The sequence below is a fragment of the Artemia sp. Qi Xiang Cuo genome, chromosome 20, assembly GCF_049724085.1.
Source record: "Artemia sp. Qi Xiang Cuo chromosome 20, ASM4972408v1, whole genome shotgun sequence".
NCBI lineage: Eukaryota > Metazoa > Arthropoda > Branchiopoda > Anostraca > Artemiidae > Artemia > Artemia sp. Qi Xiang Cuo.
In genome coordinates this window covers 1,771,819-1,788,734 of record NC_142813.1, presented here as the reverse complement: position 1 = coordinate 1,788,734, position 16,916 = coordinate 1,771,819, and the positions used below count along the sequence as shown (strand labels likewise).

The following is a 16,916-nucleotide window of genomic DNA, read 5'->3' as shown; positions in this document are numbered from 1 at the left end:
TGTTCTCATCAATATATTTCGATAGGACATCTAATGCTGACCGAAGTTTATTTATATGGAGAATATTCACTTTTCCAGCAAAACATAGTTGCTCCTCCTGCTTAAACTTGCTTAATGATATCACTCATCTATTATACATACTATCCCATTCAAGGCATAGTCTACAGCCAGCGGTTATTTCCACAGCTACATTGGGTACTCGTATATCGTTGCTGCTGCTGCTGTCGGTTCCATCATTAATCTCCAATAATGTAAATGCACCACTCATTTTTTTTTCCACTAATATCCTCTCAAATAAACTATTCTCTCTCTGGATTCAATTCTCCTACGAATAAGAACTACAATGAAAATAACTCCTTATATCTGATTCCAACTACTAATCAATTTAGTGTGACCGCCGCTCTCTCTCTGTTTGACCCCCAAAAAATGGATGTCACATTAGAAAACCCGTTTGGTAGGGCAAGTACCGTTCGTAGTAATGGGCGACTGACCCTGGCAAGTCAATGTACCGGTTAAACTACACGCATATCCATGCCTCAGGCGTAGGTGTGAAAGTGCGTACACTTTTGAGCATATTCTTGTAGGGTTGAATGTAGGTGTGATATTCCCTATGGCCTTAGGTTGAATGTAGGTTCAGTGGTGCCTATTACCATACTACTCATGAGGGATATTATGCCTTTATCTCACAACAGTGCCTTGGCCAAACGTCAGGTTTTGGCACTAGAGATCATTCGAACACCAATTCGAAGTAAATTACTGCGAGAAGCAATCTCCATTACTGCGCATGTGAAATGCAGTGGCTTGAGTTGGGAAGGGGGAAGGATTGCATGCGAGTCCCTGTATTTACCGTCTCTTCTAGGTTATGAAAAGCACCTTTTTGGGGGTATCTTCATTGAAATTCGTCTCTTTATATTTTCATCGAAATAAAATGACAATCCCCCCCCCCCACACACACACACATTTTAGCGAATTGACGCCATTGAAAGCTAAATTGATTGAGTAAACTGCCTCGCTTGATGGCCTCATATCTTATCTGTGATTACATTTACAATTATTTCAGTAACTGAAAAATCCTTTATGTAGTGTGAACTGAATTAATACCTTAATTCTGTAACTGAAGATATAGGGGAGGGGGTAAAATCTTGTAGGGAGGCAATGTTACAAGGGCCCCAATTTGAAAAATCTGGGGAGGGGTAATGTGACAAGCTCGCCAATAATTTACCAAATTGACAAATTTATTTTTAAGAAAGAGTGAAAGACAGAAAAAACAAGGAATGAGGTCACCAGGAACAATATGGGAGTCAGGATATTGAAGATACCTACTTTCAACTGGACAAGTAATGTTTGAAGGATTGGATAATTTTAAATCTTATATCACCCAAATCAAAACGAACGGATCTTTTTTTACGGCAGACGTGCATTATTCGAACAATCAATAAGCACAAATTTAGAAATGACCTTGGTGAGAATTGTCAAGCAACGCTTTGCTATGACTCAAAATTTCCACTTTAAGGGGGCAATTCGTATAGTGGAAGCACTGGTTATTTCTAAAAACAAACTTGGCAAAACTCACTGTCTTACTTTTAGTGTCTCCTGCTGTTGAATGATTGATTCTGGAGTTTTTTGTTGATAATATGCAGGTAGTGTGGCAAGTTATTCTATTTTCATCATTACTTCTGCGTCTTTGACTTTCTTTTTCACTTAAAATTGGGCTCTGAATGAAATCCATGAACATGTTGCTGGTTTGGTTACACATTGATTTTGGTTACGCTTATGAGTTCTATTTAAAAGTAAACTTGATGGGACTCTATGTCTATCCCAAGGTATATTATGTATATCCAAGGTATTTTATGGGTGTCACATGATCGATCGTGAGATCAGTTATAAGTTAGTGAAACAGATTACTCTACTTTCAGCACATGGAAGAGATAACGATTCTAAAGAAAAAGTATCTTTAATTTAAAGTAGCAGTTTAAATTTAAAGTTCTTGCTAGCCCTGGTGTCTAGGGTGGCTGCTCTTTGTGGCATTTCACTTTTTTAAATTCCTTGGTAATATTTATATCAAATAGTCTTTCATTATTTGAGATGTCCTTTTCTCTCCTCTGTATAATTTATGTAAGGGTTTCTAAAGATTTTCGAACCAAAAAAATTTATTCATTTAATACTTATGTGGATAATCGAGTCATTGAAAAATTTGTTACCGTTCTGACACTCCATGTGTTGGTACAATAAAGATAGGAAAGCAGAGACCACATTATATAAATAATAGATATATTATCCCACTATATAATCTATATACAGTGGCAGAGACAAGCTATGATGCTTTCACACAATGTCGTAATGCCTGCTGGGCAGCGCCAAGTAGACTCGAGCTCTGCATAGAATTTTAAATCAAGTTAAGTAAAAATCAACATTTTTCTTGTAAGTCTTCAGGGGTGAATTTCCAGCATTTTATATTGGGGGGGGGGGCAAGAGGGGTCCATATCCGGATAGTCAAGGGGCATGGGATATATGACAACTGTTTTCTTCACATGGGGGTAACTGCTCCCCCTTTCTTCCCAAAAAAAGACGCCCTTGTAAGTGTTCCTTTGGATCAGGAATACATGAATCGCTAAAAGTACAGGGATTAGATATTTCGACAAAAATCGACAAGCTTTTGTTAAAATCCCAAAAAGGTAGAGAATTTTTCGTTGATTTTTCTTCAAATCGTACCCGTGTTTAAATAGTACTGATATTCATCAGAGGTACTTTATTTTCCGATTTCCTAGCCTTAGTTTTGTTGGAATGATATATAATTTCGTTTATCGCTGTTTTTACTTCTGATATTGTATTTTATCTAAATTTTTGTTTTTTCCTTTATTATTTATTCGTTTATAACAGCATTCTTTATGTTCTAAAGTGGGTAAAAGTGAATTATTATTATTATTTTTGTAGCAACAAAATGAAATATGGATGAACAATTAATAAACTTTGAAAATAGATTAATAAACTCTTTGTTTATTAATGAATAAACCGAATGACATAAGTCCCTGGCCGTGGAGGCTATTAATGTCATTCGGTGACTTGTGTCCACGGCCAGGGACTTGTGTCATTCGGTTTAGTCATTAATAAATAAAAAGTTGATTAATCTATTTAATAAGTCTTATAAACTTTTAGTTTTTAATCTGGTTTTGCATTAATGTCATTCTAATAAAATGTTGATACGTAACGCGAAAAGTAATGTTCCTGTCGGTTTAAGATGAAATAAATTTTGGACGAGTTTTGGTAAATGGTAGTATTGATTCTAAAATAATGGGTTGAAATCTTTTGAAACCATAAAATGCTTATTCGGCAATCTTTGAAAGGCTCAAGGAAAGAGAAATCCGAAGCTGAGGTGTTAACACAAGTAATTTGGTAAAATTATTTCGATACCTATATGTGAAAACAGCTTTTCGTTCTGTGTGTTATTTGAGTTTAATCTTCCACTGCGTTTTACGAATATTCATGTTCGATTTTGCATGGACTGTTTGCCGCTTCAAGAAAATTTTCGGTTGCTTATGATCATAAATAGAGCATGGAGTATTACCCTCTCTGTGAGTTTGGGGAAGATGGTATTATAGTCTACTCAGCTACAGAGTGACCAGATAGGATGCATTTGCACGATTTTGGCGCTTTTTTTGACGTGTTTGTGCACAATTTTTTTTTAATCGATGCATTTGCGGGGGGAGGGAAGCGTTCATTTGGTAAATTTTCACAAAAATGGAGCTTTCGGCGCATTTTCACTTTTACAGTGGCGCAACTTTAAATCAAACATCTGGCAACACCGTTGAGCTAAACCTGTTAACGTAATCATGCTGCCAATGCACTGAAAATTGTGACAGAACATTGGATGAGGCGCCACCAGAAAACTCTGGTCACTGTGCGTCAATATCATAGAGATCAAAGGTCAAATTATAGATATAAAAGAAGAACAGAGCCCAGATTCTGTAAAACCTGGCCCTATTTCACTTTTAATAGGGAATACGAATGGAATAAATAGCAAAAGCTGTCTTTTCAAGACTTGGTCAGACCCTCGAGAAATAGTCAGTTTATTCAATTGGTCATTTTGATATAAAAACATATCAAACATTTTTCTATGCATTTTTGTTACTTTTTTAAGAGCCGGACAGAAATTTCACGGGGGGGGGGGCTCAAATCCAGTAACCTTCCTCCCCTAAATACTTCCAGTTATTATTTTTTTCACCCCTGCTTTTTTTCAGACCCGGATCTGCTAAAGTTGAACTCACCCCTAGCGAAGGTGACCCAGTGAAGCCAAATTCAGGGTTTAAGATTACAGCTGGTGAAAACATGACGAAGTTCAGACAGGTATGTCTTTTCTAAAAGAAATCCAGTGTTTTGAAACCCTACTGGAAGTAGGTAGTGTTAGCTACACCTAGAAACATTGTTTTGACTTATAGTAATGATAGTTTGACAGATGATCTACTAAAATAAAAAAAATATATGACATTCTAAGTTTGAAAATTTATAATTTCTTTATCAACAATATAGCCATCCAATTTTTAATTGCTCAAAGAGCATGTTATCAACCGCCTGTAACTGTAAACTGGCAATAAAAGTTTGCTGATTATTATGATGTAAAACGCCAATAAGACAGTGCTGGTTAAATGGTAGCCCGCCGGTAACTGGTAAATTACCGTGCATTTGCTATGGGTATTTTAAAATTGCGTCATTTCACTGATTTTATCATTTTAGTGCTCATCTAAGTGATGATTCTGATGTAAAGTAATCTGAAAATTCTTTTCTCCAATCTCTAAGTAAAAAATCTAAATATTATTTCTGGTATTTCTAGTATACGTTATTTTTGTAGAAAATTTAGGTTGTTTGCTCATTTTAGAAATATTATTTCTATCCTGCTACTACAAGGTTATAACTATCGTTTGTGGGAAGCGTACAGAATTTTTAAAACCCTGTAAAAATAACAATCTAATAAATTGTGTGACCCTTTATATATACAAAACATTGGCAAAGAGCACAAGAAAGCCTTAAAAATCAGGGGAAAATAGGCGAACAAGCTAAAGTTAGGGAGAAAAATAACGTCCTTCTGTTTTGATCGCCCCCAGATAATTTGGTTCTCAAGATAAATAGGTAAATAGCTAAAGAAAATATAAATAGCTAAAGAAAATAGGCGAAGAAGCTAAAGATAGGGAGAAAAATAACGCCCTTCTATTTTGGTTGCCCCCAGATAATTTGGTTCTCATCCACCCCCTCGTGAAAATGGTGCCTCCGTTCTAGTGGGGACCTAAATAATAGCAAAATTGTAAACATATTTTGATGCACTGAAAACTATAGGAAAATAAAACCGTGGAAACAAAACATAAAAATTTTTTTTAAACCCATTGAGGCTTAACTATATATCAAACAGTTCGTGGTAACGAGCTGCAAGTAAGTAGCGACCCGGCTCAATAGTAACCGAAATTCAAAAAAACTGAATTTCGATATCAATAGATACATAAAGAAAATTAGCTTATCATTCTGAATCCAAATATATAAGATTCGTTATGAAAACTCGTCTGAGAGAATTTGGCTGATTTTTGAAATAGGGAGAAACACATCCTAAAATTCAAGGAATCTTAATAAAAATGACACCATCAGATTCAACGTACCAGAGAACCCTACTTTTTAAGTGATCAAAAGATTGGAGGGCAACTGGTCCCCCTCCCACGCCCTTTTTTCAAATTTTTATGATCAAGATTTTGAGATAACCATTTTGTTCAGTATCAAACAGTTCGTGGTACCGAACTGTAAGTAAGGAGCAACCCGGCTCAATGGTAACTGAAACTCTAGAAAATGGGTTTTTGATACCAATAGATACATCAATAGAATCAGATTTCAATGCTGATTTCAAATATATAACTTTCATCAAGTTTAGTGCTACCCATCAAAAGCTACGCGCCTGAGAAAATTTGGCTGATTTTCAAAAAAAGGGAGAAAGACCCCCTCAAAGTTATAGAACCTTTTTTTTTTTTTTTTTCCAGGGGTGATCGTATCTACCCAGTGGTCCTAGAATATCGTGGTGGGGCTCATTGGAACGGAAATTATAAGTTTTAGTGCCCTTTTTAAGTGACCTAAAAATGGAGGGCAACTAGGCCCCCTCCCACGCTCACTTTTTTCCCAAAGTCTCCCGATCAAAATTTTGAGATAGCCATTTTGTTCAGTATGGTCAAAAATATGACAACTATGTCTTTTAGGATGACTTAATCCCTCCAAGTCCCCGGGGGGAGGGCTAAAAGTTATGAACTTTACCCAATGTTAACATATAGTATTGGTTATTGGGAAATATACATAAGTTTTCCGGAGGTTTTTTTTCTGGTAGTGGGGGTGGGTCGGGGATTATGGTCGGAGGATCTGTCCATGAAGGAAGTTTTCATGGGGGAAGGGAAATTGCCATGAAGGGGGCGCCGGACTTGCCAGCATTATTTATTGGTTATTGGGAAGTATACAGAAATTTTCAGGAAGGATTTTGTTCTGGAGGGGGGGGGGCTAGAGGAGGGGGTTACTCTGGAGAATCTTTCCAAGGAGGATGTTTCTTTGGTGTAAGGGAAATTTCTATGAAGGGGTCGCCAGATTTCCAAGCATTATTTAAAAAAAGATCAGAAATTAAATAAAAAAAAAACTAGTTTTTTCAACTGAAAGTAAGAAGCAACATTAGAAATTAAAACGAACAGAAATTAAAACGTATATGAGGGGGTTCTCCCCCAAGTCAATACCTCGCTCTTTACGCTAAAGTTTTTTTTAGTGCTTTCAAAAGAGCTATCTACTCTAATTAAACGGCCTTTGTGATTAGTAGTAATGTATATAAAGCTTTCAATTACACATAAAAATATACATTGAAATTGCTGTTGTTTTCAATTACACATGAAAATATACATTGAAATTGCTGTTGTTTTCAATTACACATGAAAATATACATTGGAATTGCGCCTCTAGGAATTAGGTCAACCAGACAGGTTTCTGGTGGGTGTAATCTGGTTTGGTGGGTATAGTCTGGTTTTGTGGGTATAATCTGGTTTGGTGGGTATAGTCTGGTTTGGTTTTTCAAAGAGAGTGAGTATGTTATTTGCTTGCGAGTATAGGAATTCCCATGTTATTTGCTTGCGTGTATAGGAATTCCCTTGTTATTTGCTTGCAATTATAGGAATTCCCATGTTATTTGCTTGCGTGTATAGGAATTCCCATGTTATTTGCTTGCGTGTATAGGAATTCCCCTGTTATTTGCTTGATTGTATAGGAATTCCCATGTTATTTGCGTGCGTGGATAGGAATTACCATGTGATGTGCTTGCTTGTATAGGAATTCCCATGTTATTTGCTTGCATGTATAGGTAGTCCCATGTTCTGTTCGTGAATTGATTTGAAGACCAAAGTCTTTTGCTTGCATTGATAGGAACTCCCCAGGTCTTTGAGTGGATTCATTTGTATTCCCACGGTATTTTGCTTGAGTTTATAGCAATACAATGTTTAGTTGCGTGGGTGTATAGGAATACTCTGGATGTTTGATTGGGTGTATAGGAATTCCCACGTTATTTGCTTGCGTGTATAGGAATTCCCATGCTATTTTAAGGGCTTATGTCCCCTCCCATGCTATTGTAAGAGTTTATGCCCCTTTCCTATGCTATTCCAGGAGCTTATGTTCCTTCCTATGCTATTATAAGGGCTTTTCCGTGTGGTTTTTCTTTACTTGGTACCCATTAAAAACAAAATTTTTGTGTTAAATAAGTATTTCTTATATCTTTTAAAAGAGCTTTACGGGGTTTGAGAGACTCGATTGCCTGATTCCGTGTGGTTTTTCTTTACTTTGTGCCCATTAAAAACACAATTTTTGTGTTAAATAAGTAGTTATTGTATCTTTTAAAAGAGCTTTAAGGGGTTTGAGAGACTCTGTTGGCTGATTCCGTTTGGTTTTTCTTTACTTAGTTCTCATTAAAAACGAAATTTTTGTGTTAAATAATTAGTTTTTGTATCTTTTAAAGGAGCTTTAAGGGGTTTGAGAGACTCGGTTGTCTGATTCCATGTGGTTTTTCTTTACTTGGTGCCCATTAAAAACGAAATTTTTGTGTTAAATAAGTAGTTTTTGTATATTTTAAAAGAGCTTTAAGGGGTCTGAGAGACTCAGTTGCCTGATTCCGTGTGGTTTTTCTTTACTTAGTGCTCATTAAAAAGGAAGTTTTTGTGTTAAATAAGTAGTTTTTGTATCTTTTAAAATAGCTTTAAGGGGTTTGAGAGACTCTCTTGCTTGATTCCGTGTGGTTTTTCTCAAATTAGTTCCCATTAAAAAAGAAGTTTTTTTTTTAAATCAGTAGTTATTGTATCTGTTAAAAGAGCTTTAAGGGGTTTGAGAGACTCGGTTGCCTGATTCCGTGTGGTTTTTCTTTACTTGTTGCCCATTAAAAACAAAATTTTAGTAACACATTCTACACTGTGAGTAGTGTAAAAACAAATCCTCTTGATATTATTTGAAGAAATCATTACATAAATTTTTTTTATTTTTTTTTGTACGTATCTTAAAATGACAAAATATGCTTACGGCTCTAACAATTGTGCTCTATGATTGGTCAGAGACACGATGTGGCTTTCCCACTGGTATTCTATGTCCGGTTATCGACACTACCTAGTCTATTGCATGCATTAAATCAGTATTTTTTTTCGCAGTGGAATGATAAACACATAAGTCATATCTTAAAAAAAAAAGTGAAGATGGAGCATTTTAATAAAGTGTGTTCACATAACAAGGTTATTATAACATTGAATGCCGACAAGGAGAAGTATTTGAACTATGAAACACGTACATGTGGTTGCACTATTGGAAATGTATGCATGCATTGTCACGACAGTAAGGAATTAAATTTCTTTGGAATACCGAAAAAATTCAACTCTTATATTGGTGGTTATGCGAGATTGAGATCTCCAGAGATGATTGTACTCAAAGAGAATGCCAACATAAAAATAATCGTTGATGATAGAAGACAACTCCTTGCTACTGTTGCAGGTAGCACATTACCTACTGATATATCCAATCGTCAGCTTTCGGGTATTAGCATTCAACGGAAGGTTAAAAAAAGAAAGGCATAGTCTTCTACTAATATCTTAAATCATATCTTGTCTACATGCCGAAACTGTTACCTGTGTAAAATAATGTGATAATAGACTGTGAAATTGCCAGAAAAATAAAAAGGGCATTGTCAGAAAATATCACTATGGAATATAAACATGAATCGATGAAAAACAAAGCACCAGCAAACGTTACTGCCATTGATCAAACAGTCAATGAACCAAATAATATCAAAGACGAAAAGCATATTGAGCATGTTGATGAGACACCAGTAAAACCTGTGTATGACTCAAAATGGAATAATGATTATTCTACTGATTACGAACTAAGAGAAGACAATAGCTACAATATCAAGAGAGAACATAGTGAACTACTTTATGGAACAGATTCAAAATGTCCAAAGTTAATCATTGATATTAATAATGTATCATAATATATTTTTGTATTAATATTCTACATAGCATTATTTCATTCAAAATATTACATTGTTATGTGTTCATTGTTTTTAGAGTATGCTAAGCTAGCATATCAAACGTTTAGAATCTCTATTAAAACATTGGAGATGTAAGAAAAGGAATTTGCATACATCTATTGTCAGACACATGGGATAACATTGACAAAATCTAGGTATCAGAATGAATAAATTCATTATAAACATCCTTTATCGGATATGTCGGATAAAATTGATAAAATATAAATATCAGAGTGAATAATTTTTTTTTTATCAACATGCCTTGTCAGATACGTTAAATAATATCGACAAAATTTAAATTTCAGAATGAATAAATGCTTTAAAAACATCCTTTATCAGATATGACCGATAAAATTAACAAAATGTAAGTGTCAGAGTACCTATATTCTATATCAAAATGTTTTTCTCAGATATATATGATAAAATTGACAAATTCTAAGTGTTAGAGTGACTAAATTTTTTTTTATCAACATCCTTTGGCAGATACATCGGATAAAATTGACAAAATATAAATTTCAGAATGAATAAATTTATTATCAATATCCTTTTGTCGGATGTGTCGGATAAAATTGACAAAATCTAAGTATCAGAGTGAATAAATGCTATGACAACATCCTTTGACAGATACATCGAATAAAATTGATATAATATAAGTGCCAGAGTGAATAATTTTTTTTTACTATCAAAATCCATTGTCAGATACATCGAATAAAATTGACAAAATCTAAATTTCAGAATAATTAAATGCTTTAACAACATCCTTTATCTGATATTTTGGATAAAATTGAAGAAATCTAAGTGTCGGAGTGAATAAATTCTGTATCAACATACATTCCACTGATACATAGGATAAAATTGACAAAATCTGAATTTCAGAATGAATAAATTTTTCTTAAAAATCCTTTGTTAGACATGTCGGATAAAATTGACAAAATATAAATTTAAGAATGATTAAATGCTATAACAATATCCTTAATCGGATGTGTCGGATAAAATTGACAAAATATAACTATCAGAGTGACTACATTAAACACCAATTTCAGGGTCTCAGATACATAGTTTAAAGCATGCCTTTTAGGAGCATTACAATAAGTAAATTTTTTTTTATCAACATCCTTTTGTCAAAATCATGAAATGGAAGTGGCAGATTCACGCTATAATAATGCATAAATGCTTAAAAAATATACTGTATAGGATTTTTCAGATAAAATGTACAAAATATAAGTGTCAGAGTGAATATTTTTTTTTATCAACATCCTTTGTCTGATACATCAAATAAAATTGACAAAATCTAAATTTCAGAATGAATAAATGCTTTAACAACATCCTTTATCGGATATGACGGATAAAATTGACATAATCTAAGCATCAGAGTGACTAAATTCTATATCAACATCCTTTTCTCAGATACATAGAATAAAATTGACAAATTCTAAGTGTTAGAGTGAATAAATTTTTTTATCAACATCCTTTGGCAGATACATCGGATAAAATTAAGAAAATCTAAATTTCAGAATGAATAAATCCATTATCAACATCCTTTGTCTGATAGGTCAAATAAAATCGACAAAGTCTAAATTTCAGAATAAATAAATGCTTTAATAACATCCTTTATCGGATATGTCGGATAAAATTGACCAAATCTAAGTATCAGAGTGAATATTTTTTTTTAACAACATCCATTGGCAGATACATCGGATAAAATTGACAAAATCTAAATTTCAGAATGAATAAATTCATTATCCACATCCTTTGTCAGATATTTCAGATAAAATTGACGAAATCTAAATTTCAGAATGAATAAATGCTATAACAATATCCTTTGCCAGATAAATCGAATAAAAGTGATAAAATATAAGTGCCAGAGTGACTAATTTTTTTTATTATCAACATCCTTTGCCAGATACAGCGAATAAAATTGACAAAATCTAAACTTCAATATAAGTAAAGGCTTTAACAACCTCCTTTATTTGATAAGTCGGATAATATTGAAAAAATCTAACTGGGAGAGTGAATAAATTTTTTTTATCAAAATCCTTTTTTTTGAAGCTTATCGGATATGTCAGATAAAGTTGGCTTAATATAATTATCAAATTGACTAAATTATATATCAACATCCTTTTCTCAGATACATAGGATAAAATTTACAAATTCTCAGTGTCAGAGTTAATAATTTTTTTTTATCAACATCCTTTGTCAGATACAACGAATAAAATTGAAAAAATCTTAATATCAGAATGAATAAGTTCATTATCAACATACTTTGTCGGATATGTCAGATAAAATTAACAAAATATAAGTATCAGAGGTAATATATTTTTTTAACAACATCCTTTGACCGATACATCAAATAAAATTGATAAAATATAAGTGCCAGAGTGAATAATTTTTTTTTATCAACATCCTTTGTCAGATACATCAAATTAAATTGAAAAAATCTAAATTTCAGAATAAATAAATGCTTTAACAACATCCTTTATCGGATATGTCAGATAAAATTGACAAAATATAAGTATCAGAGTGACTAAATTCCATATCAACAACCTTTTCTCGGATACATAGGATAAAATTGACAAAATCTAAGTGTTATAGGGAATAAATTTTTTATCAACATCCTTTTCTCGGATACATGGGAATAAATTGACGAAATCTGAATTTCAGAATGAATAAATTCATTATCAACATCCTTTGTCAGATATGTCGGATAAAATTGACAAAATCTAAATTTCAGAATGAATAAATGCTATAACAATATCCATTATTGGGATATGTCGGATAAAATTGACAAAATCTAAGTATCAGAGTGACTGAATTCTATATCAACATCCTTTTCTCGGATACATAGGATAAAATTGATAAATTCTAAGTGTTAGAGTGAATAATTTTTTTTTCAAAATCTGTTCCCAGATTCATCGGATAAAACTGACAAAATCTAAGTATCAGAGTGAATAAATTCATTATCAACATCCTTTGTCGGATATGTCGGATAAAATTGACAAAATCTAATTTTCAGAATGAATAAATGCTATAGCAATATCCTTTATCGGATATGTCGGATAAAATTGATAAAATCTAACTATCAGAGTGACTAAATTCTATATTAACATCCTTTTCTCGGATACAAAGGATAAAATTGACAAATTCTAAGTGTTAGAGTGAATAATTTTTTTTTATCAACATCCTTTGCCAGATACATTAGATAAAATTGACAAAATCTAAGTATCAGAGTGAATAAATTCATTATCAACATCCTTTGTCGGATATATCGGATAAAATTGACAAAATCTAAGCATCAGAGGGAATAATTTTTCTTTTATCAACATCCTTTGCCAGATGCATCGAATAAAATTTACAGATTCTAAGTGTCAGAGTGAATAATTTTGTTTTTATCAACATCCTTTGTCAGATACATCGAATAAAAAATGACAATATCTTAGTATCAGAATGAAAAAATGCTTTAACAACTTCCTTTATCTGATTTGTCGGATATAATTTACAAAATCTAAGCATCAGAGTGACTAAATTCTGTATAGACATACTTTACTTGGATGCATTAGATAAAATTGACATAGTCTAATTATCAGAGTGAGTAATTTTTTTTTATCAACATCCTATTCTTTGAGACACAGGATAAAATTGACAAAATTTGAATTTCAGAATGAATAAGTTCATTATCAACATCCTTTGTCGGATATGTCGGATAAAATTGACAAAATCTAAATTTCAGAATGAATAAATGCTATAACAATATCCTTTGCCAGATACATCGAATAAAATTGATAAAATATAAGTGCCAGAGTGAATAATTTTTTTATTGTCAACATCCTTTGTCAGATACATCAAATAAAATTGACAAAATCTAAATTTCAATATAAATAAATTCTTTAACAACATCCTTTATTGGATATGTCGGATAAAATTGACAAAATCTAAGTGGCAGAGTGAATAATTTTTTTTTATCAACATCCTTTTCTCGGAAACTTAACGGATATGTCGGATAAAGTTGGCATAATATAATTATAAGAGTGACTAAATTCTATATCAAAATCATTTTCTCAGATACATAGGATAAAATTGACAAATTCTAAGTGTCAGAGTGAATAATTTTTTTATCAACATCCTTTGCCATATACAACGAATAAAATTGACATAATCCAAGTGTCAGAGTGAATAATTTTTGTTTAATAAACATCTTTTGTGAGATGCATCGAAAAATGATTAACGAAATTTAAACTTCATAATTATTAAAGGCCTTAACAAAATCCTTCATCGGATACGTTGGCTAAAATTGACAAAATCTAAGTATCAGTGAGATTAAATTCTACATCAACATCCTTTTCTCGGATAAATAGATTAAAATTAACAAAATCTAAGTGTTAGAATGAATATTTTCTTATCAACATCCTTTTGCCAGTTACATCGGATAAAATTGACAAAATTTAAGTGTCAGAATGAATAAATTCAATATCAAAATCCTTTATCGTATATGTCGGATAAAATTGATAAAATCTATGTATCAGAGTGATTAAATTCCATATCAATATCATTTTCTTGGATACAGGAGATAAAATTGACAAAATCTAAGTATCAGAGTAAATAAATGCTTTATCAACAACCTTTAAATGCATTATAAACATCAGTTGTCAGCTATATCGGATAAAATTGACAAGACAGACATGGAGTGTACACCACGACGGCGCATACATAGTGAGAGAGACATGCAAAGTCGACATAGCTTTATTTCATTTTTAAGGTTAATTTAGACGAGGTTACGTGCGCGCACGTAACCTAGTTTAAATTAACCTTAAAAAATGAAATAAAGCTATGTCGACTTTGCATGTCTCTCTCACTATGTATGCGCCGTCGCGGTGTACACTCCATGTCTGTCTTGTCAATTTTATCCGATATAGCCGACAAATGATGTTTATAATGCATTTAAAGGATGTTGATAAAGCATTTATTTACCCTAATACTTAGATTTTGTCAATTTTATCCCATCTATCCAAGAAAATGATATTGATATGGAATGTAATCACTCTGATACTTAGATTTTATCAATTTTATCCGACATATCCGATAAAGGATGTTGATAATGAATTTATTCATTCTGACACTTAAATTTGTCAATTTTATCCGATGTAACTGGCAAAAGGATGTTGATAAAAAAATCATGATGTTGATATCAATTTTATCCAACATATCTGATAAAGGATGTTGATAATGAATTTATTCATTGTGATACCTAGATTTTGTCAATGTTATCCCATGTGTCTGACAATAGATGTATGCAAATTCCTTTTCTTACATCTCCAATGTTTTAATAGAGATTCTAAACGTTAGATATGCTAGCTTAGCATACTCTAAAAACAATGAACACATAACAATGTAATATTTTTAATGAAATAATGCTATGTAGAATATTAATAGAAAAATATATTATGATACATTATTAATATCAATGATTAACTTTGGACATTTTGAATCTGTTCCATAAAGTAGTTCACCATGTTCTCTCTTGATATTGTAGCTATTGTCTTCTCTTAGTTCGTAATCAGTAGAACAATCATTATTCCATTTTGAGTCATACAGAGTTTTTACTGGTGTCTCATCAACATGCTCAATATACTTTTCGTCTTTGATATTATTTGGTTCATTGACTGTTTGATCAATGGCAGTAACGTTTGCTGGTGCTTTGTTTTTCATCGATTCATCTTTATATTCCATAGTGATATTTTCTGACAATGCCCTTTTTATTTTTCTGGCAATTTCACTGCCTATTATCACATTATTTTTACACATGTAACAGTTTTTGCACATAGACAAGATATGGTTTACGTTATTAGCAGAAGAGAAGGCCTGTCTTTTTTTGATCTTCCATTGAATGCTAATACCCGGAAACTGATGATTAGTCGTATTAGTAGGTAATGTGCTACTAGCAACAGTAGCAAGGAGTTGACCTCTATCATCAATGATTATTTTTATTTTGGTATTCTCTTTGAGTGCAATAATCTCTGGAGATCTCAATCTCGCATAACAACCAACATGAGAGTTGAATTTTTTCGGTATTCCAAAGAAATTTAATTCCTTACTGTCTTGACAATGCATGCATACATTTCCAATAGTGCAACCACTTGTACTTGTTTCATAGTTCAAATACTTCTCCTTGTCGGCATTCAATGCTACAATAACCTTGTTATATGAACACACTTTATTAAAATGCTCCATCTTCTCTTTTTTTTAAGATATGACTTATGTGTTTATCGTTCCACTGCGTAAAAAAAAAATACTGATTTAATACATGCAATAGACTATATAGTGTCGATAACCCGACATAGAATACGAGTGGGAAAGTCAAATCGTGTCTCTGACCAATCATAGAGCAATATTGTTAGAGCTGTAAGCATATTTTGTCATTTTAAGATATATACAAAAAAAATAAAAAAAATTTTTATGTAATGATTTCTTCCAATAATATCAAGAGGATTTGTTTTTACACTGCTCACAGTGGAGATTGTGTTACTAAAATTTTGTTTTTAATGGGCAACAAGTAAAGAAAAACCACACGGAATCAGGCAACCGAGTCTCTCAAACCCCTTAAAGCTCTTTTAAAATATACAATAACTAATTATTTAAAACAAAAACTTAGTTTTTGATGAGCAATAAGTAAAGAAAAACCACACGGAATCAAGCAACTGAGTCTCTCAAACCCCTTAAAGCTATTTTAAAAGATACAAAAACTACTTATTCAACACAAAAACTTAGTTTTTAATGAGCAGTAAGTAAAGAAAAACCACACGGAATCAGGTAACTGAGTCTCTCAAACCCCTTAAAGCTCTTTTAAAAGATACAAAAACTACTTATTGAACACAAAAATTTTGTTTTTAATGGGCACCAAGTAAAGAAAAACCACACGGAATCAGACAACCGAGTCTCTCAAACCCCGCAAAGCTCTTTTAAAAGATACAAGAACTACTGATTTAACACAAAAATTTAGTTTTTAATGCGCACTAAGTAAAGAAAAACCAAACGGAATCAGCCAACAGAGTGTCTCAAACCCCGTAAAGCTCTTTTAAAAGATACAAGAACTACTTATTTAACACAAAAATTGTGTTTTTAATGGGCACCAAGTAAAGAAAACCACACGGAATCAGGCAATCGAGTCTCTCAAACCCCGTAAAGCTCTTTTAAAAGATATAAGAACTACTTATTTAACACAAAAATTTTGTTTTTAATGGGTACCAAGTAAAGAAAAACCACACGGAAAAGCCCTTATAATAGCATAGGAAGGAACATAAGCTCCTGGAATAGCATAGGAAGGGGACATAAACTCTTATAATAGTATGGGAGGGGACATAAG

General features: G+C 32.5%; 1 protein-coding gene across 10 annotated transcripts in view; it reads left to right on the top strand.

Annotated features, from left to right (window-relative positions):
• The window catches only part of Eaat1 (Excitatory amino acid transporter 1), a 225,597-nt gene that overhangs the window by 128,723 nt on the left and 79,958 nt on the right, over window positions 1-16,916 (top strand). For all 10 annotated transcript variants that reach the window (XM_089106433.1, XM_089106435.1, XM_089106434.1 and 7 more), the window contains one exon: window positions 4,239-4,344. In XM_089106433.1, coding sequence (XP_088962559.1) covers window positions 4,239-4,344 — 106 coding nt within the window. The remainder of the gene's footprint in view (window positions 1-4,238; window positions 4,345-16,916) is intronic.